The following is a 23,212-nucleotide window of genomic DNA, read 5'->3' as shown; positions in this document are numbered from 1 at the left end:
TGAATTAGTACTTCCCATGTTTGGCTATGTATGTTTGATACTCTGGTAAGCACCAGTTCGATATACTATTCCATATTCATCTGCTTTGATCTCTGAATGACTCCTAAAATCAAGAGAATGCATGGTGATGGTAATCAGCTTGGACACATACTCTACAGTTAGAAAAGATGAGGTGAATTAACACAGTTACCACATTTGTATATGTTTACTCAGTAACTGAAGGTCTTTTTGACTGCACAAAAATTAAAGAAAAAAAAGACACCATGAAAAATAGTATCCTAAAGTATAATCAGCCTTGATTCCATTTCAGCAGAAAGTTGGGTGGGGATAGATAAATCTACCAATAGAGCAACAACTATGGCCATGGATACAATTCTTTCTTACTGGGATCTGATTTTTTTTTTTCAGACCAGACCCTTATGAAAAAGACTGTAACTTCAAATGAGCTCTTGGCAGAAGATGTAATCTTGGCTTTAGTTTTGGGTACATGTGCCCAAAGCACTTAACTTACCTTTTTATGTTCTATATCCTACATTCTCTTGTCCAATGTTGTGTGAGGACTGGGGAAACCAAATGAGTAAATCTTTCTAGTGGACAGTGAAATTTGCAGCCAGGGAGAGTGAGGGGGTGGGGATCTCTCAAAGAATTATTCCGATAATACATTTCTATGGTGTATTGCCTGTTTAAAAAATACAGAAGGGTCAAAATAAAGTTAGGTGTGCACAACAGATTTTCCGTGTTATAAAGTAGGGATTATATTTTGAGATGTAGGGGTTTTTTTTTTGTTTGTTTGTTTTTTGTCTTGCTAATAATACGTATCATTATTAATCGGACAGTATCTTTTTAAACAACAGATGGTCAATACCAATTTGCATGTAGATTGTCTTATTGGTAAAGAGTTAAGGAATTAAATAGATAAAGAGGGTAGATTAAAATATCTCAACTGTAATGAAACAATAGATAGTGAGGTTTCAGACTGCAATGATGTGGTTCTGCTGCTGTCAATAACTCCTCAAAGGAGTCCAATTATAATAATTAAAATCAATCTGTGATCTTTTTCTGTGTAGTGAACCTTGTGTATCCAGTTTAATTAGTCTGGCATATTAGTAAACTGCTTTTAGGAAAAAAAAAAAAGTATATGTTAGAAGTACAGCTTACAGATACTTGCCCATTTTTTTCTTGGTAAAGTTCAAAAAAATGGCAGGCGCTGTAAGGAGGCAATTTCCCATTGAAAACATTGAGTGCCATCTGTAAGGCAACAATGGTGGCTGCATGCTGTAAATAGAAGAAACATTTAATTAAAGGTATATTGAAAATCATTGTGTGCATCTATTATTTAACAGTATGTCCAATATATTATCTATACATTTAACATTACTTATGTGATCTTCATTAATTTTTTCCCTCTGCCCTCTGCAGTGTTGAGCAAGTACTGTTCTTTTATGGCTGTACAAACTGAAATGCTGCATGTATAGAGGATATACATATTTAAATATTTAAGATGTATTAAGGACTTGCAGTTCTTATCAAAGTTAGTAGGATATGTGAAAACTTATTTGAATAAGAACTGGTGGTTTTCCATGGTAGGTAAACAACTGAGATCTGAAGAGAAAGCTCTTTTGCTGATATATGTCTTATACTTCATTATCAAATTGCAATTTAGCAATAGGAGCTTTTTACACAGAGCAGTCTAAGAATTTCCTTTCCGTTTGAGAGTGTCTGCTCATTCTAAACAAAAATACAAGGTCACAATTGAGTGACTGCTTTCATTATACCTTCTAAAATAACTTACATTAGCTTCATTTTTATGTTCTCCCCCCCCCCCCCTTTTTTTTTTTAACTTTTGCATCTGAAAAATGTGCAGGAAGGAGGAATTTTGTTTCTAAATTATCTTCGTGATACAGTTTCAATAAAACAGAGGTCTTTTCAGTTCTCTGCTCAATCAAAACACTACTACAATGAAATATACAATGCCATCAGGTAGAAAATGGAATGCTTCAGGTTTCAAAGTAGTCTCTATTCATTAAAGAGTGGGAATAATCCAATGATACTTAAGGTTAACCAAATAAAAATGCTTGTATCTGTATTTCATAAAGGAAATGAAATGCTTTCACTGCATTTAAAAACTGCAGAAAAGTAACATAAAAGAAACAGCGAGGACTCACCGCAGAATACATAACCATTTTTTGTTGATGTGAAGGCCTTCTAGCATCTGAGATATGCTTTAGAATAGTTTTTAAAAGAATACCTGAAAGAAAATGGGGAAGCAATGACAATGACTGAAAGAGACACTTTTGTTAACATCCTTATTGTTACTATTTTAATACTATCTGTCTTTAAATGCACCAGATTTATTCTATTGCTCTTATGGATAATTTGTACACAGTGGCCTGATAAGTCTGATATTAATTTTTACATGAACAGTTGGCCTGATTCTGAGTCCATGTAAAATATTTCCAGGATTCCTAATAGCCTCGAGAGCTTTAAACTGTCTGTTCAGAGCTGCTCTGTGCCACCAGAACAGTTCAAGAAGATCACTGTAATGAATACTACCCTCTGTTGTGTGTAACTGTTGACTTCCCGATTTCCAAAGAGCAAATTCATTGGGCTCTTGGCCTTCTTAAATTACATGATTTTATTTTGTTAACTTCTGAAAAATTGTCAATGGTAAACTGTATGAATTAAATCAATGTCAGTGCTAATATGTTAACATAAGATTGAAATCTTCCAGGAATTGAAGTCCTAAAATGAGAACTGTATATGCTAATAGAATTAAACATGCCTGTTTTCTTCAGCTACTGAAACAAATTTTAATAACAATTGGTAGTAAAGCAGAGGTTTGAGTTTCATTCTTAGTTTTGTATGTGAGAGCTCCAAGAAGGCAAACAAATTAATATATATATGTGATTTGTCCTTGTAGCTCACAGAACCTAACCGTACAGTGGCCATGTAAAGTGAAAATCAGGTCAAAGGGTTGACAGTGGACGAATCCAGTGGATTAAAAAGGTATAAGCTATCTTAAAATTTCAGTTAAAATTTGTTGAGCAGAATAATAAAGCTTAGAATACTCATTTTAGTACTCTCAGCAATGGAAAATGAAAACTCTTAGGAAACAAAGTTACCATCCTAGCGATTATTACAAATAATATTTTGTAAGTTAAGCATGGTGGCTTATGTAAATTTCAGAGTTGATTAATTTCAGTAATAATCTGTATATTACTTTGGGTTTCTTATGCAACGTAATCAAAATGCTAGCTGCTTTATAATGTTGAATTAGTATATTTGTGATTCATATCCTCAACATCTCTTGTCCCATTAGTCAAAATCTCTCAGTGCTGATCACCAATATCCAAATCACGGCATCTGTCATGTCCATGGTTATTACACACGCTTACTTCTTTCCCATTCTACTCCTTATTTTAAATGGGGTAAGAATTTGGCTTACCTCCCTGCAAACGTGACTTTTGTATTTGTTTGTGGAACCCGAATTCTGCCTGTAATAACAATTCTGAGAGCTTTATCAGCTTGGTCCTGACGCCATGAGTAGCCCAAACAGGTAAAGTGTAATTGTTAATATCCTACAGTGAAGAAAGAAAACATGATGATTTTCTTGTTAGTTCCTACTGCTAATTGTTAGTTCTTTTGGCACAAAATACTAGTCAGAACAAATTCTGAATGTTTTGCTCAAATAAATCTTTTTCTTCATAATGACTATATTTTGCATTTAGACAGCTGTGGAATTCTTATTTATAGCATCACACTGTTTAAAATAAATTTGAAAGGCAGTGTTCAACAAGAAGAGGAAATATGCTCAAAATTATTACGTAAAAAGCAAATGGCATTATTTATGACAATTTCAAATGCAGTTGTCAGTTGCAAAAAATTCATGTTGTGACTCTTCTTCAGCCATCTGCTGGAATACATCCTGAGATATTTACTGAAATAAATCCTATATAGAAGGTAAAGTATAATGGACTGATTTTTCTTTTGGGAAGCTGCCCAAGATAAGTTAAGGCTGGCTTCTGTGAGAAGGAAATATATTCCAGAACTCCTGGTTTGCACTGCTCTGAATTCCAGTTTAAATAAAGTTGGTATCCTTTTTGTATTTCAATGTAATCTCTATGAGTGTGAGTTGTTGGACTGAGCTCACCAGGTGGAGTTCTAAAGGCAAATGCCAGCTACTTAAAGACAGGATTTGTTTAGATAAGTGAAACAGAACAACAACATGTTAGGTTAAACCAGCTCAGGTCACTTTTTCTTTTAACAAGTGAGATTTGTGTCTTGAGAAAAGAATTGCCTAGTTACATGCTATTTAAGACAGTGCTGTAGGCAAGCAAGCACCTCAGTTTCCAAGCTACCCAAAAGTCAGATTACAGCCAATAATAACAAATACAGAGATGCATGCTAATGCAGTTTCATAAATTCTGTTTTAAAAACTAAGAAAGCTCTCTTTCAAGTGCTACACTTGAAAAAGTAAAAGTGTTTTTTGTGGCAGACATCTTAATTTATACATCCAAAGTCTTCACTGAGTAGTATGAAAGACCAAAGTTCAACAAATCTGATACTGGAAAGAATGACCCAAATAACTGGTTTTGTCTTCCAGTATTTAGCTAGCTCCCTGATGAGAGCTGCCAGTTTTTCACATTTCTCGGGTCACACAGGTTTATCAGTATAACGATTGAATCAAAAAGTTGTGGTCCTGAGATGTCCTGAATTTGAGCAATATGGAAAGGTAACCTAGCTGAAATTACAGTGAGGTACACCAAAATTTTAACACTTCACCTAGCTCAAGGCTCTGGCTAGCACTGCAGTCAAGACTTCATTGATCAAAGTTGGACCTACTCAGAAACTGCAGGACAGAAGGTAAACACATCAGCATCACACCCAAGTGCTACATGTTGGGTGTGAAATACATCTTAAAACTGTTTCAGTTTTCCAGGGCTATCCCAGTATTAATGAACAAGTTATTATTAATACTTGAATTTAAAAATAATTATGCTGTTAAGCAATTTTTAGCAAGTGCTGCCTGCAACAACACCACAGACATTTTTGACACAAGACCCTGAAATTTTCACTTGCTTCATCTGAGTTAAGTCTAGACTTGGATACGGCATGTAGTGGGATTTGTTGCTAAATTAAAAGAAGTCAGGATTTTTTCAGATCCCAGTCAGAGATACCAAACTGTTGGGCCTATACACCTATGACAGTTGGGCACCATGTACCCCTTTTGTACTAAAATCCATGCTTCTTTGTGATGTGCCGGGTCCCTTTGCTAAGAACAAGCTCCCAAACTTGCACAAATAACCTTTTGTACTATTCCAATGGCTGTTTAATTCCTGAAAATACTGTGACCACCACTGTCCATATGCAAATAATGACTTCTCTTTCTTATGCAATTTGTGTAAAATCTTTGTGGAGGGATTCCTATGTTTCTTTTTCAACAACATATTTTACTCCTGCATGTCTCTATGATGGGGTTTGGAAGAGTAAGAAGACAATTTTATCTGAAGATATGCTTTTGCCAAATAGTCCACATGCAGTCACTGACAAGATGTTGCATTTGGTAGGCCATTGGTCTGTGTTCCTTATAGTGGTGGATGACCCACAGCAGCTTCACACAATCATAGTGTTTTTAGAGGATTTTCAGTTGCAAGTTTGATTTTAAGTGAGGGTTTCTGAGTAAGAAGCTGAAAATAGACTGTGGTTCAGAAAAAAAAATGAAAGTACAGACTTACCTTCTTTTGATGTCTTTCAAACAGTAGAAGTAAAAGCTGAAACTGGTTTTAAGAAAGTGCAAGTATTTCTGTTGGACCTTGATAATTTTTGTATTATTTACCTCATATTGTAAAATGTCAGAGAGCTTCCAAATTCTTTCAGTGTTCAACTTCTTCAGTGGGTATCCAGTGTGAGAGGCTAAAAATTTGAGAAATGGCTGAAATAAAAAAAGCAAATTTTATGTTGCACACAGGGACTTTCTACATTTTTTCTACACACTTCGTACTAGCACATATCAATTTTTAGAAACAAGATAGTCTTTGCATTTAGTGCCTATGCACCATACCATTGTCTAGTGGTACTCACAGGCAGACAGTTACTACCTATTCCACTGGATCCTTTTCCTTTCTTCATGATTATAACCTGGCAGACATAAAATGAATGCTTGTACGAAAATTCATAGCGATCTTGTGAAACCTTGCTTTCATCCAAGTTTTGAGTTGCACCTTCCCTTCTGCTTCTACATTCCAGTTACAAGTTCTCATTTCTGGTCCTTCTTCCAAATGTTTTCGTTCTCTGATACATACTTCATGTGTATATCTTGCATTTGTGTTGCCAAGCACATGGCTTCTCCATTCCTACCTTGGGTTTTCCTTAATTACAACCCAATCTACTATTTCAGTCCACATCCTGATCTTATTTTTAGCCACATCCTGGTCTTACCAAACTATAAGACATAGTATCACATACTGATATTGGGGAAATTACGATATTGGGCAATGGGACAGGACACATACACCAAGAAAGCTTAAAGAAACTAATTTATAATTTATATCTGCTGTATACTACTAGTTTTTCTTGGAAAAACATCAAGATTCTCTTTTAGGCTGAAAAGAGAATTTGGCCTATTCATCTAGAAGAGGCTGGTGATCTGAGTTCAGGGTTGAAGTACATGCATAGTTTTTGCTTGGTGGGAATGTTCAGAAGTGGGTAGAGGAGATGCAGATGTATGAGGAAGTCTGGCAGAAATCCAAAAAGGGTTCAAAGGAAGTGCGATAAACACTTTTATTCTGATATTGCTACTGAGTAGAAGGGAGGTATGATGTAACTTTGTTAAAACTGGGAATTATGGTTCATTTGACTGTAATATATAGATGCAGAGCCATAGGTAGATGGCTGTTTCAGTGGCTAAAGATTAGAGAAAAACAAGTGAGTTTGGTGGTGCCATTTTGAATAAATCCATGAAGAAAGTTGCAATGGAGTAGACAAATGATTATGTACTCATGGCAAAGAATTTGATGGTGGAGAAAGCTAGGGAGACATTAAGAATGAACTTTAAGTGAGTGTCTGAATGAAGACTTCAGGTGTGAGATAACTGGTACTTGAGGAAAGCACTGAGGCTATTATAAAGATTTGAGGAATTGAGCTGTGAGAATTTTGTGGTGGAAGAGGAATCTGAACTAGCAAGGAGTTATACAGACAGAGATGTCAAAGGAATTACTAACATGAGACTGAAGAGAGAAGTATTGAAGTGAGACACTGATTTGATCTAAGTTTTTGTTTTCTCTGCTCTCCTAAAAGGTAGGTGTAGTAGGTTTTTTTGCAAGGTAGTCAACAATTCATCTTTTTTATGACTTGCAATTTTCAGTTGATGGGGATAGTCCAGTCCAGCTGGCTCTGTAATGTAATTGTATTTTGGGTAAGACGTATACACCCACTTTGAAGATGAGATATCTGGAAGAAGCATATTAACTGCCATTTTTAAAACCTACCTGTTAGATATTGTTGCCAGAAGTTGTACATTTGAATTAGAAGATATCCAGAACTAAAAATACCTTACCCTGTACTGCTTGAACTGCCTTTGGAAATCCCTTGTTGCAAAGGTTTCTCTTAGAAGTTCGTTGTATTTTGGGCAGTGTGAGAAAGGTAAGTAGAGCAACTGAAAATAAAATTGCAAAACATTAGTTAGGCAAGGCACTTCTTGTTCTGCAATTCAACATACACTTTGAGGATTGTTGTCCTGATTGGCTGCACTAATTAAGACAAGCTGCAGAAGTTTTGGGGAATGTTGTTTTCAAGGATATTCATCTTCAGGACCATAAGAGTCATATTGATGACTACTTACAAAATAATCTTTAAATGTTCAGAGGAGTAATAGTTACAGCAGTTCAAAGGTAAAGGACTCATCTACACAAGTTGAAATTTGTCCCTTGACAGAAGACTAACATAAGCCCTCATGTATTTCTTTGTACTTGGCTTCCTCAGGAGTGATTTTACTCGTTGTGTTCAGTCTTTGTTTAAACATACCATCATCTTTTTACAACAAATTACCAGCTGGACTACAAAAGGAGTCTTTGTGCATACTCAGCTCTATTAAATGGACTTAACACAGCTCCATTTAATTCAGCCAAATTAAAGAAACTTAAGTTTCCATAACTCAGATTTTTCTTTAATTCCAGGTACTTGAAGGTTAAATGTTACATGTGAGATGGATAATTTAACAATTTGTTAATTCATTTATCTAAGCTGAGTTTATTCTTGTTTGAAGTTTTTTGGTATTAAATTTTAAACAAAAGTTAAAACAAATTTTTACACTGAGATATTATTAACATTTTTCTCTAATGTTTTTTTTTTTTTTTTCAGAAATAAAGCTCTATCTACACAGTCCCACAGTTAAAAGAGTTTAAAGATAGAAAAATAATAATAATAATTGAGAATCGTGATGGTATAATTACCTAGGATAGCTTCACAGCAGTTTCTGTCTTTTTAAAAACATAATCTATCCTTTTCAGAAAGTAGGCAAGTATTTCTGAATTATAACCATAGGCTCATGAACAGGCCTGACTTTAGCAATAAATACATGATGAACCTTTTTTTTGGGGTGGAAGGATATATGTGGTCTCAATCTTACATGTATATGCAGTAAACATGAATATCGCTAAAACAGAAATATTAGGGAAAAAAGTAGGAAAAAAGCATATATATTTGTGACTATGATTTTAATTTTTTTTTTAAATAAACTTACTTGATCCCTTAGGTGTGAGTGAGGTGCAGTACCTGCTTGCTGAGGGTGATAGCAGTATTGATACTGGCCAGGTGTATTTGGCTGTTTGATGGAGTTCTACCGTCTGTGACAGTGTCAGAAGAAGCTCCTGACTCTACACCAGGGCTGTGTGCCTGCACAGTAAGACATACATCTCCATATCCTCCATCTTCATGCTCTCATCACCCCGAGGTGAGAACCAGAGTTCCACGTCCCTGTTTAAACTGATTTCCCTATCACAGACTGTGTTAACTAGACTTGTAAACCCACACAATTTATCTCACATAACGTGTGAACGTCCTGTCCCATAATGGGACTCACATTGTACACTCCTGTTTTTTCTTAGCTTTTTACCATAGATTTTCCACAAATGGGGAAGTCCAGCACCACTCATCTGTCCAACTTTCTGCTCTAGGCCAGGTATACGCATGTTACAGAGCTGCTATCTGCACAGCTCTGAGGTGAGGAGTAGAGGAAGGGAGATGAATAAGTATATTACCCTATGAATTCACGCTCTTAAAACTCTTAGTTATCTTTCCTTTTCTACTTTTTCTGCCAAATCTCAAAGTGCATGCACTGGCTTTCAAAGTGCAAGAAAAACAATACTGTGACACAATTCTCACTGTATTGAGAATCACAAAATAATTCTTTTACCTTTTTAGTTGTCTGGAGCCTAAAAAAAAGGTGAAGCACTAGTGAGAATAGGTATGCTTCCTCTTCTCACATGAAGAAAGTCATGGTTGTGATAACACCAAGTACAGGATCAATCTGTTACTATTTCTAAGGTGTTTTACTCTAATCATAAGTGTTTTGTTCTGTGTTGTTTTGTTTTTCTCTATGATTTTTTTATTTCTTTCTCTTTTTTTTTTCTCTATTTATTTTTTTTCATTAACTCCAGGTCTCTGTTATGTTCCATTCTTGTGGAAAATCTTGACAGTATTTCTACTCAGATTATTAGTCCTTTTTGCCCAATGCTTGTAACTTGATATACCTTTCTTTGTTATTACCCTGCCCTTTTTCCTGCTCCTTCATGTCATTTTGGATATTTTACTAATGCTTAAGGGAAAGCAAATGCCCCTGTTTATACTCACATTATCATGTGACAGTGGCACTGTGTGAACTGGAATTGGCTGCCAAAGGATTCTGGGGTTCCAAATCTGGCCTTGTGTCAGTGGATATAGCCCAGCAAGACTTGCCTGAGCACTCATAAGCGTTTGATCACAGTCAGTACTCTGCACATAAATCTGAAGGATGAAAAGAAAAGATTTAATTTTTTGGGGGGGGGGAGGAGGGGAGAGTTGGTTTTCTTCTGATAATTTTCTTCTTTTGGTAAAAAAGAAGGGGATTGGTACTGTACTGGAGGAGCTGGCATTAGAGTAGGGTAAAGAAAAAAGATGGGGGAGGGAGAAAGAAAAAAGCTGGAATAGGGCCTTGGAATATAATTTTGGTGGACAAGAGAGTTGTGACATGGTAGCTGTTCCCTTTGGGTCCTAATGAAAAATGTAAAACTGACTCCATTTGGCCAACTAGGCTTTGGGATGTGAGGGATGCACTGCGCAACTGGAAATGAAAAGTAAGCTGTATCTGCACTGCACATGGAAGTGTAGAATTGGAGATATCCAACACAGGTAGTCTGTCATACAGCAGTGAGGCATCTGAACCTTTTTACAGCCTTAAAAACCTTGTGCATGGTTTTCAATTAACCATTAGCTTGAATTAAAGTTGAGCCACAGCTTCAGGGATACTTTGAAACCACATTGAATTCAGTGGGTTACCTCCAAGCACACCAGGTTCAGACTCTCATGGATTCAGGAAGTTCTGGCATCCATGAAAAACATCCTACCTCCCAGATCCAGTACTTGCCTCACTCTGCTTGTAAACAACACTCAGGAAATGAGAGTATCTTCTCCGCATGTACTGTCCAAGCTCATACTGTTGCTGTATGCCAAGCTGTAGAAGTGACAGAAGAGTGTAAGAAGCTCAAGAAGTGTGCTGTGCAACTATTCCTATAAACCAAAATTTAAATAATCTTTAATAAATAATTTTGAGAAAGATCTTAAAATATTTCATTTCTAAAGGGGAGATGGAAAGAGAGCAGGAGAAAAAAATCAGTAAAGTCACTGTGTTGACAGTTATTTTCTGACTTGCACTCTGAAACAAGACCACTGTGTGAACATAGTCTCATTAACACTTACTTTCTTTAGCCATGGGGAAAAAAAAAAGAAAAAAAAGTAGAGAAAAGCTGTTTGCACTCAATCTACATATTGCATGCAAATGGAGATCATTACTATTCATCTCTGAAACTTAACATCTTAATGAGTTAAGCTGAAACTCATATCTTAATGGACAAGTAGTCACAGTCCCCTGTGCATATGGCTGTAGTTTAGGTAGATGCCGCTTTCTGCAAAGGGACTTAATTAGGAAGTAGCATGTCTGTAGTGATCCTAATGCATCCATCATAGGAAAAGGATTGCATTTTTCACCCTAGAATGCCTGAATCCTTGCTGAGTAAGTACTAAAGAAAATAAAGGTGTAATGTCCTTGATTAGAGGGGCATGGGAGTTTACCTTATTTAAAAGAGATTATCAGGCAAAGGGACAGTATTTGTACTAAAATAAATGAACATGAATTAGCCATGAGCATATTTGAAATGGAAATTGGAAGGACCATCGGGGTGAAGTTCAAGAACAACCTTTCAGTGAGAGCAATGGAAGTAAAAATACTTGACTAGTTTGAAAGCAGAGCTTGGTAAATGTATGAACGCAGATTGTATGATATGGCTTTTTGCCATGGCAAAAGACTGGCTTTGATTGCTTAAAAGACCCCTCCTATCCCTGTGTGATAAGAGTTGTCATATTAAAAGCTGCTTATTAATTAATGTTATCTTCACAATACGTTTTACTGTAAATGTTATTTGCCTAATTACTGGTCATATGACAAGAGTGGGAAGAATGGGCCATAAGGATAATATCAGATATGTCTTCCTGGCAGATACAATTTTTCATTTTGTTTTACAGTAAGCTATGTGGTTGTTTATCCAAGCTAATAAGATTAGCTGAGGGACAGGGTTACTTAAAGCAGGTACAGAGATGTCCCAACAAAGTTGTCTAGTTCCTGTTGTTTTGCTGGCTCACCGCTCATTAACTGGGAGTGCAGGCACAGCAACCAGCTGGCTATGAGGATATGTCCAGGATATGAATCCCACAGAATAACACCAGTGATTCCATGCAGAAGCTACACTTTCAACATGAGCAAGGTCTTCTGTTTTGGGAAGACAGAAAATCTTGAACAGAAGACTTTGAGTAAAAGTCCTTCATGCCTTTGGGTGTTTTATTGCAATGGTTAATTGCTATCTACAGTCTAAAACTTTTGATTCTTAATTCTGACCTATGTCCCCAGCTTTCAATCCCTGGATCTTGTTACCCTTTTGAATGACACATTCCTAGCAATCACAAATCTTACTCCCAGTAAGCTAATAAACAATAAAATGGTATCAAGTCACTTAATCTCTATGTTAAACTAGCTAGATGACAGTTCTTTACTCACACTGCCAAACAGGTTTTCTAACCTTAGCATTTTTGTAGCTCTTTGCTGAACATTTTCCAACTTAACATCATCGTTTTGTAAAGACATGACATGAGAATCACATGCAACGTCCCTGTAATTGTCTCAGTGTTTATGATCTTACTTGTACATAGTGTTTCCTGGACTAAATTGAAATATATTTGACTTTGCTCATTTAATCGTTATTCTGCACTGGGATCTGAAGTACAGTGATTATTCATTGCTTCCCAAAGTCCATAATTCAGGTTGAAATAGACCTCAGGAGGCCTCTAGTCCAACATCCTGCTCAAAGCGGAGTCAGCTATAAGGTCAGACCAGGTTACTCAGGGCTTTATCCAGAATGCCAGTCATGGCCCAAAATATGTGTATGTGATCGCTTCTTTCAGTTTCTGGAATTGTGCATAGGGGTTTCCTAGGAAATATGCTAGGCCTAGGCTTCTGCCCCAACTTGCCTAATATGTGTGTTGTTAAATCCTGACGCTTGGGTCTTGAACCCCTCCAGAGCTTACATGGCCTGTAGCACGCTGGCATGTAGCGCTGAACTTGTGTAGTGTACATGTGAAATGGTTGAGTCATAGCCGAATTAAGGTATGAGAAGCTGATCTTAACCACCTTTGAGACATTCACTGTTGCTTTCTGCCCGATAATGAGCTTTGCTGCAAAGCTATTGCTCCTTTTTCTCAAGGGAGGTGGTGTGAGAGGAAGTAGGCCTGAACTTGTATCAGAGATTGGTGTGGCCTCCTGAGAACAGAGCAGAGGAGAGGCCCTGTGTGCTGTTTGTTCTCTTCTGATTTTGTTGGAGACCTGGTAAGTGACAAGTTCTCCTCAGAGAGAGAAACATGCATTGTGCTGGACTTGCTGGATATAATATGACAAACAAACATACTGTACAGCAGCCTCACAGAGGCACACATACTGAGCAGTCAGCAAATACATGCACAATAGCCATTTGTCTGGGACTTTCAAGCTTTTGGCACATCTAAACAACTTCAGTGAGGCTTCTGGGTTCCTAGAATACTGGCCAAATGACTAGTGCATTTTTTGATACAAACAGCTTATCTTGGGGAAGGAGGAATGAAGCACAGACACAATGGATAGTGCTGGTGGGAGTGGAGCAGGAGAAGGGTTAAAATCTCCCAGTGCTCCCATATTCATCTGGAGCCTGATAGTACAGGATATTTATGTGATACTTCTGCTAGAACTGATCTTAGTAGTCATGAGCTAGGCATCTCTGCTCAGCAGAGACTGAGGGTGGTCTGTGAGTGTTTCCACCACCTTGTTCTGCAGTTGGTTAAAGTTATGTGTTTAGTTTCATGTGAACCGTGGTGCTGCCAGCACCTGTCTCCACTTGGAAGACCCCAGTCTACAATGAAATATCTCAACATGTGCTGCTATTGGACCAGAACAGGCCAACTCGGTGTCAGTGAAATCGGTGACTACTCACAGCTGTAGCTTCCCAGTATGTTCTTTGTCTGTCCTACAAGAGATCTGCATATACCAACTTAATAGGGGCTTTCTCAAGTTAAAACAAAGTACTAAAAAACAAATATCAGCAGACCATGCTCTAATATTTCTGTATTTTGGCCCTGGTAAACAAACACACCTTGGTAAGCTGTCCATATCCATACTGCCTTGCAACTTCTTTGTGTTTGTCAGTTGGAAAAAACTCCTGTGGGGTAAGATCACCGTGGCGAAACACCTGGTAAAATAGACAGAATTCCCTTCGTGTTACTGAGCTTTTTATGGTGGATATAGTTAGTGCAGTCCCAAGGATTATGCAATGATAGAGAATACTTTATCTAGCAGCCACTAAATATATTCATGGTACTTATCTTGGATCTACATAACTACAGTACCTGTTACTAGACAATGTAACTCCTGTTTTTTCCTGGCATTTGGAAAACAGTTAGCTCAAATAAATTTTTACAAGTTATAAAAATTTTATAATATTTTATATATTTTACAGAGGTTTTATGTATTTGTGGAGGTACAGACTACAACAGTGACAGACAGTAAACAAACAGAAACATATAAATAATTTTCCAGGAATATTGGAACATTAATATTTTCGTAGGACTAACTGGGAGTTCAAAAGGAAGAAAAAAAAAACAAAACTACTGCTCAGCAGTACTTTGAGCAGTATTTTGAGTATTAAAACAAATTAGTCTTAAAAAGCCACATGTTGACTTTTTCATCACAAGAGGTGATGACTGTGTCATCTAATATCCAAATACAGGCTAAACTGTTACTTGGAAAACACTGAACCTGTTACGGAGTTTCACTTCATACAAAGGATACATCTATAAAGATGCATCGAGATTTTTCATTCCTGTGATGAATTCTCTCATTGCCCAGCATAATTCCTGTAAATATATGTTATAAAATTGTAAAATTTTACCACCAGATTTATTTACTTACTTTATTTCTTTGGCCAAATAGGGAAAAATAAAATTGAATCTTCAGGAGAAAAAAAAAAATACAAGTGACTTATAAGCTTGTGTGATATTCAGAACAGACCAAATTCAGGCCTCCTGCAAAGAACAGTATGTCATAATCATTGCAAATAGCATTTGTTTTACAGCACGGGTTCTATGTTGCATATTCAGTGCCATCGTACACTTTTTTGGGTTTCACATAATTAAATTTGATTACTTGTTAATGCAGTGAAACCAGTAGAATAGCAGAAACTCTTCTATGGTGAAGAGGATTTTGTTAATGCAGTGAAAATAGCTGAATAGCAAAACTCTTCCAAGGTGAAGGGGGTTTTTGCAGGCCATTGAAATTTAGTTATGAAATCCTATTTTACAATTTAAAAATAATGATAGGCAATTTCTCTCTTATTGATGTAAAAATAATAATTAAAACAAACAAACAAAAAACACTCTTAGTCATTCCAGAAGGTTACTTTCAGTTACTTCCATCCAGGACTGCACAAAGGAGATAACATTATAAAATCTTATTTAAAAAATGGGGATTGCTTTTTGTACAATGTAACAGTGAATTCTGAGTATGCAGTACACACTTCAGTATTCACAAAGTACCCCCCTCTCCCACACTCCAGACCATAAGAAGAGCAGCAAGTGACAGGTTTGAGGTCCATTTATCCATGAACCATATACTTACTACGGACACAAACTTCAGTTTTCTTTTTGCTGTGGTTTGGTGAAGGAAGACGCAGAAAAGGCAGAATGTGAAGCACAGACTCCAGATCCCACACACCAGCTGCCTTGACCTCATTCTGGGGGTAGCGTTCAGTTATTTTGCACCCTGGAGCCCCTGGCTGAACGTGGTACAGTAGATATGTGGCTTAGAGGGGAGGAGTCAGTGGTGCTTGGTGGCGTCCAAAAGTGGGCTGTGTTTTTGCCTCTGCCTGTGGATCCATGAAATGAAAAGTGCATTTGGCACTAGCACTCAATTTCTATGTCCCACGTCTAATGGGAAGAAGAATTTTTGAGCTCTTCAATTCCTGCGCAAGGCACCTGCAATACAGGTGAATGTAAAGAACTGTACATGGCCTTCCATCAGTTAAGCTAGGATTTGGTATGAGTCAGCCTTCTCAAAAGTGAAAATGCTGCAGATATGTTGTCTCTTGCTATACCAATGCTCACACAGTCTTCTTTGAAAACTTTGAATTAGAAAGTGAGAGAGTACGGTGCTGGCAATTGTTCTGTAATCAAGGATCTCTGGAGTTACCAGTAGATTTGGCTGTGGTCTTTAGCAGAAATAAATATCAGAGGACTTTCTTGCATGGCAGCAGGGATAAGCCTAAACTGACTGCAAAAAATAAAGATATGTCTATGAACTTTTCATCTCTATAGTAGGTCCATTATGTGCCTAGTGACAAAGTGTGTGCCACCGTTTTCTAAAACTATGCCTAAAATTTCACAGTTAGGTAAACCTTTGATTTTCAAATTTCTCTTGCTGCAGATGTTATTGTTTATGCATTGTTTATGCATTGTTATAACATGCATAAATCGAGAGTTGTCTCTGTCATTTCCCCTATACATTTTAGATAAAGAAAAAAATCTAGCTCATAGACAGTCTTGCAAGAGACAGAATTGATCTTACAATCTTGGTCTTAGCGTATAGGTTCAGTCACAGTACTGTGTTATTAAAAGCCCTATTAACATGTAAAAATTGAGGGTGATTTCTGAGTGATCAAAAGGTCTCTGTATGTAAGAATTTTAAAGGTATTGCTGAAAAAAATCTTGTTGCTGCCCCAAAAGGTTATGTAATCTCAAGCTAGTTTAAAGCACAAATAACAAACTTTCCCTTGTAATTATTAGATGTGGGATTGCCTAGAGGGATCAGTTCTCTTTCCTGAAGTAACAATGCCATATCTTTCACATGTCAGAACTGAAGAGATTCCTCTATGAAACATTCAGAGGTCAGACTTTCTTGGTGCAAGATGGTTCATATGTCATTTTTGCTTTTGTGTCTGACAAATCTAACCTATTCATGCAAAAATAGATGGATATATGGAGTTGCTCACATTTGTTGAGAAAGAGAATTCTTTTATTATTATTATTATTTAATAAGAGCCCTCAGGGAGATGTGGGTCAACTGATTAAAGCTATCCACACTCTGTATGGTTTCCTGTCTCTCCTGTCTGTAAAATTTCAAAAATCTCTTTGAGTTGACTGTGTGCATTGCAGTTTCTAGAGGACATGACATCTGAAGACACTCCTAAAATACAGTACTTTGCAAGGCAAGTTTTTTTAGTTATACAAACTGGTATCAGTGAGAAAAAAAAAAAAGAGAGAGAAAAAAAACATTTTTGGAATTGCAGGGCTCCATTCAGGTTCTTCAGATACTGTAGATAAGTCTAGCGGGGACAACAGATACATGATAGGAGCAGAAAGTTTTAACTTTATTCTTTTCCAAGCAGTCATTGTCTCCCACGTTTTGTGAGATTTCTGAAACAAGGAAGATAAAATTACTCTGACTTCGGAGATGACAAAACATTAGGGTAAAATCTGATCTTGGTCCTGCTGATTCTGTGGAAAGAGACACATAAAGTGTTGGAGTTATTTTAAAGTACACCACGTTGGTGTAAATTTGTTCCTGATGAAGGTTGCAGAAGGAGAATGAAACTGTGCTGCATCACATACCCTCCTTCCTGAGAGTAAAACTCAGGAGATGGAGCTTTCGTGGCAGCTATCTCACACCTGCAGAAATCCTCTGTTGTGGGTGGTGAGTGATGTAAAAACTACAGCTGGTTTCAAAGTCAAGGTAAGAGATTCTTTTGTATGCCTGCAGACAGCGTAAAAACAGGAGAAGGTGGAAGAGGAGGAGATAATGATAAAGACAATAAATGAACCTCCCTGACTACATTAAAAGTACAAAGGAAAACATCTCAGGTACAGATTATATGCCTTTATCTTACCAGTAAAGTTGGTGAAATACTTATTAGATGATGTTAAACATAATATTATTAAGTAAAAGGACACCTTTGTGTGTCATGCACTGGGATATCTGAAAAGTCAGTGTGTTAAGTTATGCTGCTGACTCTGAATTGTTTAGGGAATACAAGTTTCATTAATGGACCTTCAGCCCTTCTAAGTAGGTTCACAGTTCGTTCTGTTGTTTTTAAAAGCTCTTTCATCCAAACGATAAAATTTGTAACCCTTACCCCCAAACTGCAATGTAAAGAATTTTCTCCTAGATGTGATGTTTGTCCCCCTCCACCATCTTTTATTAAGTGTAGGGTTAAATCTGTCTGGTATTTAGACACAGTATGAGATTGGACGTGTACCCTGATATGCAGCTTCTCCACTGGCAAAGGGGGATCAGGAGCAGTGGAAGATACACTGATAAGCAAGTTAAGAGAAGGCTCCAGTGTGGAATTAGTGGGGGTAGAAGGAGGAAGGTATAGGAAGACTCCAGACTTCCTACCCTGCCTCCTCTCCTTCCTCCTCCGTGAAGTGTACCCTGGTAGGATACTTGCTCCAGCCTCCAGTGTTGAAGTCATGATTCTGTGGCTTTTGCAGTCTTGATATCTATTTCCACTTCCATGTCTGTTCCATGTCTTCTCTCCCCAGCTCCACTCAGATCAGGGCTGTGTCTGTCCCTCAGCAGAGTTCAGTGTAAGGATGTTTCCTCTGGCTTGCAGTTCTCCTGTTTATCTCTTGCTTGCACACCATGAGCAAACAATAAAAAACACTGAGGGCATCATTCACTCAGCTGCAATAAACTTATGGCCAGAACAAAAGAGTTCCAACTCCAAATAATTTTCTTAAAGTCTAAATAGATAGGTATCAACTGCCTCTGTTTGGCTAATGCTTAACATAGACTTCTTTGGTCCTTTACGGTAGGAGAACAAAAGCATGTCATGTCACCTTGCCTGTGTCACAGGGACACATTACACCCACCTCAAAAAGAATTCTGCCCTAATCAGATGTACACTTTCTGTTAATGATTGCAGTGCTGGCATGCAATATTCTCTCAACCCATTTTAAGACTGGGTTAGAGGTATTTTCACACCTTCCCTGAGGAGCTGGATCAAGGCTTGTCAGCAGCATGAAAAAAATACAGCATCCACAGCCTGCAAATAAAGAAATCTGCAATGGTAACAGGATGTCTAGAGGGCTCTGAATGATGTTTTTGATGCTGCTGGCAGGAGCCATCATTTTCCTTCAATGGCATCAGAAAAAAGAGACAGCAGTTGGCGTTGGGACTTGTAAACAGTGGGGCTGTGGTCATTCTTAGGCCATTCAGCCTTCGCTGGTTGGGTCCAAAGCTGTACTGACATCAATCTGAGATAAAAAACTTTTTTTGCACAGTGGCCAGCTTATTCTCTATTATATTTATGCAGACATAGAGTAACTACACAGAAGCTGATGGAGTTATTCCAGATGCATTTCCCTTGAGGTTTACACAGCTGTTCTTCCATGGATATTACCCTCAGCACCTTCTGATCTCCATTTTGTGGCTGTGTTTATGTGCATCAGGTGCTCCAGATCATCACTCAGTATGATTTCAATTAGCTCTTTGTCTTTGATAGAGTTACGCTGGTTTGCAGGAGCTTCAAAATACAAGAGAAGGAGAACATGAAAATGCTTTTCCTCCAGCTGCTCTGATTAAAAAGCATTATCAAAAAATGGGAAGCTGGTGTTCAGGCAAACAGAGATCAAATTCCAGATCCAATCTTCATCTGGGGTTTTGCTGTGTTGTAAAGCCCCTTCCTTTCAAATATAAGCACTTTTTCTGCAGTTTCACATGATTTGTCTTTGTCATCATAAAGCGCGTGACTCAAGAGAAACAAGGCTGATGCAGAGGAGATTAAGATGCAGCTTGGTAGTTGTGTCTTAACAGGTGATGACTTTAACATCAGATTGAAGGTGGTGTTATTCCGCTTTGTGGTGATGTTTATTTTGGCCTCAGGCCATCCCTGAGACACAAACCTAAATTCTGCACTGTGTAAACCATCTTTATTTTTTTGTCACAAATTCCACGAATGAATGAATTCAAGCAACATTTTATGGAACAGATCACACAACTGGACTACCACTGCAGGAAAGAGGTAAGGTTTGTAGCAAATTTCTAGGACACAAAGGTCTTTAGACCACTAACACTATCTAATCATCAAGACTTACTAATTACTTGTATGGGACTGTCAGGCTTCATGTCATTTTGACAGCAGAAGGTAAGATATTTCTTGTACTGGAGGAAGAGAAAAACATTTTCTTCCAGCTAGCCGTCATTGCAGCTGTCTATCTGGGGTTAAAGCCAGAAGTGTTTCATCTGGGTGCTAATGTAAGTTCAAACAACCTCCTCATGTTTAATCAAGCATCAAGCTATTGTCCTTATGTGCCTTAGAATACCTGAGGGGTTTGGGCTCCTGCTTTCTTTAATTTTTAATAATTACATTTAACTTTGAAGTAACACACAATAACTATGATTAAAATGATTGTTCTGCTCAGCTGGAATGGTTTCTGATTGTGCCCTAGCACAATGTGGCAAGATTTGAAATGTAAATATGTGGGAGTGAAGATATGTTCTTTCACTATTTATTTATTTTTTTATTTCCACTGGAATAAAACAAAAAATACTTTATAAAAACACAACCTGAGGTCAAATGCAAGTCCAAAATTTTTCATAAGTATTACATCTTGCTGGTGATGAGTGCAATCTACATGTGGTGGTAGTTTCAGTTTTGGCACTTAAATCCTGAATTAGGAGTGAAAAATTAATAAATTAGCTGTTTGCTTCAGCAAACTGTCCTCTCCTTCTTCTCCCTTCTCATTCTGCTTGTGTGTTGTTATTATTCTTCAGTCTCTTTGGGTTCTTGGTACTTTTTGTTATTTTTGCTTTTGTTTATTTTAACTATTGAAGCATTTTATGCTAAGATATAAGCATACTGTAATGACACATTTCAAATCTGTTTTGGCCAAGTGTTTTCTTGAGAGAGTAGTGGTTGATTGAAATATTGACACAAACATTTTCTGAATGAAACTATCAGAACTGTTACAATGGAGGACTGTTATCAAACTGTCAAAGTTCTTGATATTTCCAGTGTGACTTTTATCAGTAAAATTTTCATTGACTTGCCAATGTGATTGTTATAACCAAATTAAATATGTTTCAGGGCATATATCTAATTTGTCTCACATTAAATCAAACTAGAATAAGTACTAAATATCAGGGTGATGGAGGTTGAGAAGTTTTGGAGAAAAACATCTTTAATTTGGTGACACTGAGTTGCTTCTGTCAGAAATTTTAATATGCTCTCTAATATATGTGTGTATATATACATAAAGTGATATTCCATCTTCTTACCTACTATGTTGTCCATATAAAGTACAAAAGGTGTAAAAGTGTATTCTGCAAAACTATGGAACGAGCTTTCCATAGGGCAATAGCCGAAGTGATGAACAGACAATTGTGGCAAGTAATCTGCTGGGTTTTTTTGGGATCTTTTACTCGTACCTCTTGTTGGCAAGGAGGGTAAGTTGGGTGGGTGAGTCAGCTTCAAGAACCCATTTTCATAGAAAAAGAAGGGACAGTAACAGGAAGGTAGGCTTGAATTCATGCAGGGAGGTGGCCAAGGCGTTTGTGAAGTGCTTCCATCACTGAGACAGATTAATACTACCTTCAGATGCTGATCGTTCTTGGAAACAACCAAGCTACCCAACAATTAGTAGCTTAGTTGATAATTATAATGTGGGTTTAGTTTTACAAAGTGTGGGTTTACAGGTTTGATTTATAACGTGTTGGGCTTTCCAAAGAACTTGGGAAAGTGCAACACCAAATACAGGTAAGCCAGCCAAAGTACTTTGGTTAACTGTGGTACAACCCTCTCTATTCTACCTGAATAATTGACTTGGCCTTCAGTAAAGGCTACATGCTCAGGCATGAGTACAAAATGGAGAAGCAATGTTAAAGCCTTAGGTAATGGAATAAAAGGCTACCCTAAGGAATCCTGAGTTTAACAGATATGTGATTAAGCTCATGTTCTGATTGACATCAGTAGATGGAAGGTGGTAGCCCACAAAAACAAGCTTTGCTGTGATTTACATTTCTCCAAGCATGATAGAATTGGTCAGGTTTCATCTGTGGTTCTTCATGTTTTCCACATACAATGAATAGTGAATAATATATAGCATCCTCTCAGTCAAACTGTGAATCTCTTCTGTTTTGTCAGCTCTAGATCAGAGTAGTGTCTTACCTTAATTCAAAGCATGAAATGAGAAAAATGCAATAGTATGAAAGTTTATTTTAGTGCAAACCAAATAAAAAATTTATGCTTAAACCCACAAAAGAACCAAGTAGTAGTACAGAGGTTAGAAAAATGTTTGCATATATCTACAGACACCTTAGAGAATTATTTTACAAAGTTATATTGCCATCTAGTGCTAAACTCCCATCTGTTCACTGTACTTTGAGCTAGTGCATTTGCAGTAGATTCCTGACTGACACTTTTATGAGGATCATCAGAAATTCAGTGATATATTGAGAAATGTAGAATAGCAGGACCACAGCCAGATATTAAGAATGCATGACTCCATTTCCAAATCTACATAAAGGTTAAGTTCAATGATTTTTCACTTCTACAGTCAGGGTTGCTGCCAATATAAATTTTCTGTCCAGAAAGAGAGAGTTTGTTAAAGTTGGTTCTTGTTTCAACATTGATATAAGTAATGAAAAAAGTTTTTTTTTGTTTTTTTTGTTTTTTTTAATATATACTTGTAGTATTAACCCTTAGAAAAATTCTCTTTGTGCATTTCATTTGTATAGGCACAAGAATTCAACATCTTCATAGAGAGAGATGAGTCTCAATTAATTTTACGAAGTAAGAGAATTTGATTAACCCAGCCTGATCTTTCTGGTCAATGTAGCTTCTTCTCTTTTTACATGTAGGCAAAGAGTTTGGCTGATTTTATTGCACACTCTTTGCCTCTTGTCAGTAGTGGTCTAACATAATTACTTTCAAGATGTCTCTTTAACTTCATTATCACCTCATGAAGCAAAGTGTATCTAAATCTATACCCTGCTGTTTAATGTTTAGTTTCCTGGAAACAATATTTCATGATGTATTTAAAGGCTCAGTGTGGCTTGATTGGTCTCTAAATTGTTAAATATTCTATTGGAAATCTATATTTTACTGTAGTCACTGCATTACAAATACCAAGTTTTGATAATGACATAGGCAGTCTTGGTGATTTTGGAAAAATTGCAAGTAAATGCAGTTTGGGGACTGATATGAATTATCCCCCTTTGGGGGGGAAAAAAAAAAAAGGAAAGGGAGAGATCTCACTGCAGATACCAGAATGCATTTTTAACTGATTTACCATCCTCCAAAACTATGAGACAAGCACAATGTTCTGGAACTGACTTGTTTCTTTATAAATGCTTCAGAATTATTTCAGAAGTGACACTACTATGGAGTTA

The 23,212-nt window shown here is 37.1% G+C and overlaps 1 protein-coding gene across 1 annotated transcript; it reads right to left on the bottom strand.

The window, feature by feature from the left end:
• Positions 1 to 522: 522 nt before the first annotated feature.
• On the bottom strand, positions 523 to 15,559 carry LOC118249574 (prostatic acid phosphatase-like). The gene is made up of 11 exons (XM_035549657.1): positions 15,446 to 15,559; positions 13,926 to 14,021; positions 10,622 to 10,708; positions 9,850 to 10,002; positions 8,773 to 8,892; positions 7,556 to 7,654; positions 5,837 to 5,932; positions 3,446 to 3,578; positions 2,166 to 2,248; positions 1,169 to 1,275; positions 523 to 679 (listed from the first exon to the last, which is right to left on the bottom strand). Exons 1-11 carry the CDS (start codon positions 15,557 to 15,559, stop codon positions 523 to 525), a joined length of 1,245 nt encoding a protein of 414 aa, XP_035405550.1.
• Positions 15,560 to 23,212: the final 7,653 nt, after the last annotated feature.

The sequence above is a fragment of the Cygnus atratus genome, chromosome 2, assembly GCF_013377495.2.
Source record: "Cygnus atratus isolate AKBS03 ecotype Queensland, Australia chromosome 2, CAtr_DNAZoo_HiC_assembly, whole genome shotgun sequence".
NCBI classification, from domain to species: Eukaryota; Metazoa; Chordata; class Aves; order Anseriformes; family Anatidae; genus Cygnus; species Cygnus atratus.
This window is presented reverse-complemented; position numbering and strand designations above follow the sequence as displayed.

What these genes read in the sequence shown, in the direction of transcription:
- LOC118249574 (XM_035549657.1), bottom strand. Translation starts at nt 15,559, where the DNA reads ATGAGGTCAAGGCAGCTGGTGTGTGGGATCTGGAGTCTGTGCTTCACA. An exon ending in AACTGAAGTTTGTGTCCGTA is followed by an intron (nt 14,022 to 15,445) that starts GTAAGTATATGG and finishes CTATTTTACCAG; the next exon opens with GTGTTTCGCCACGGTGATCT. An exon ending in CTGACATTTTACAATATGAG is followed by an intron (nt 3,579 to 5,836) that starts GTAAATAATACA and finishes TCTTCACTGTAG; the next exon opens with GATATTAACAATTACACTTT.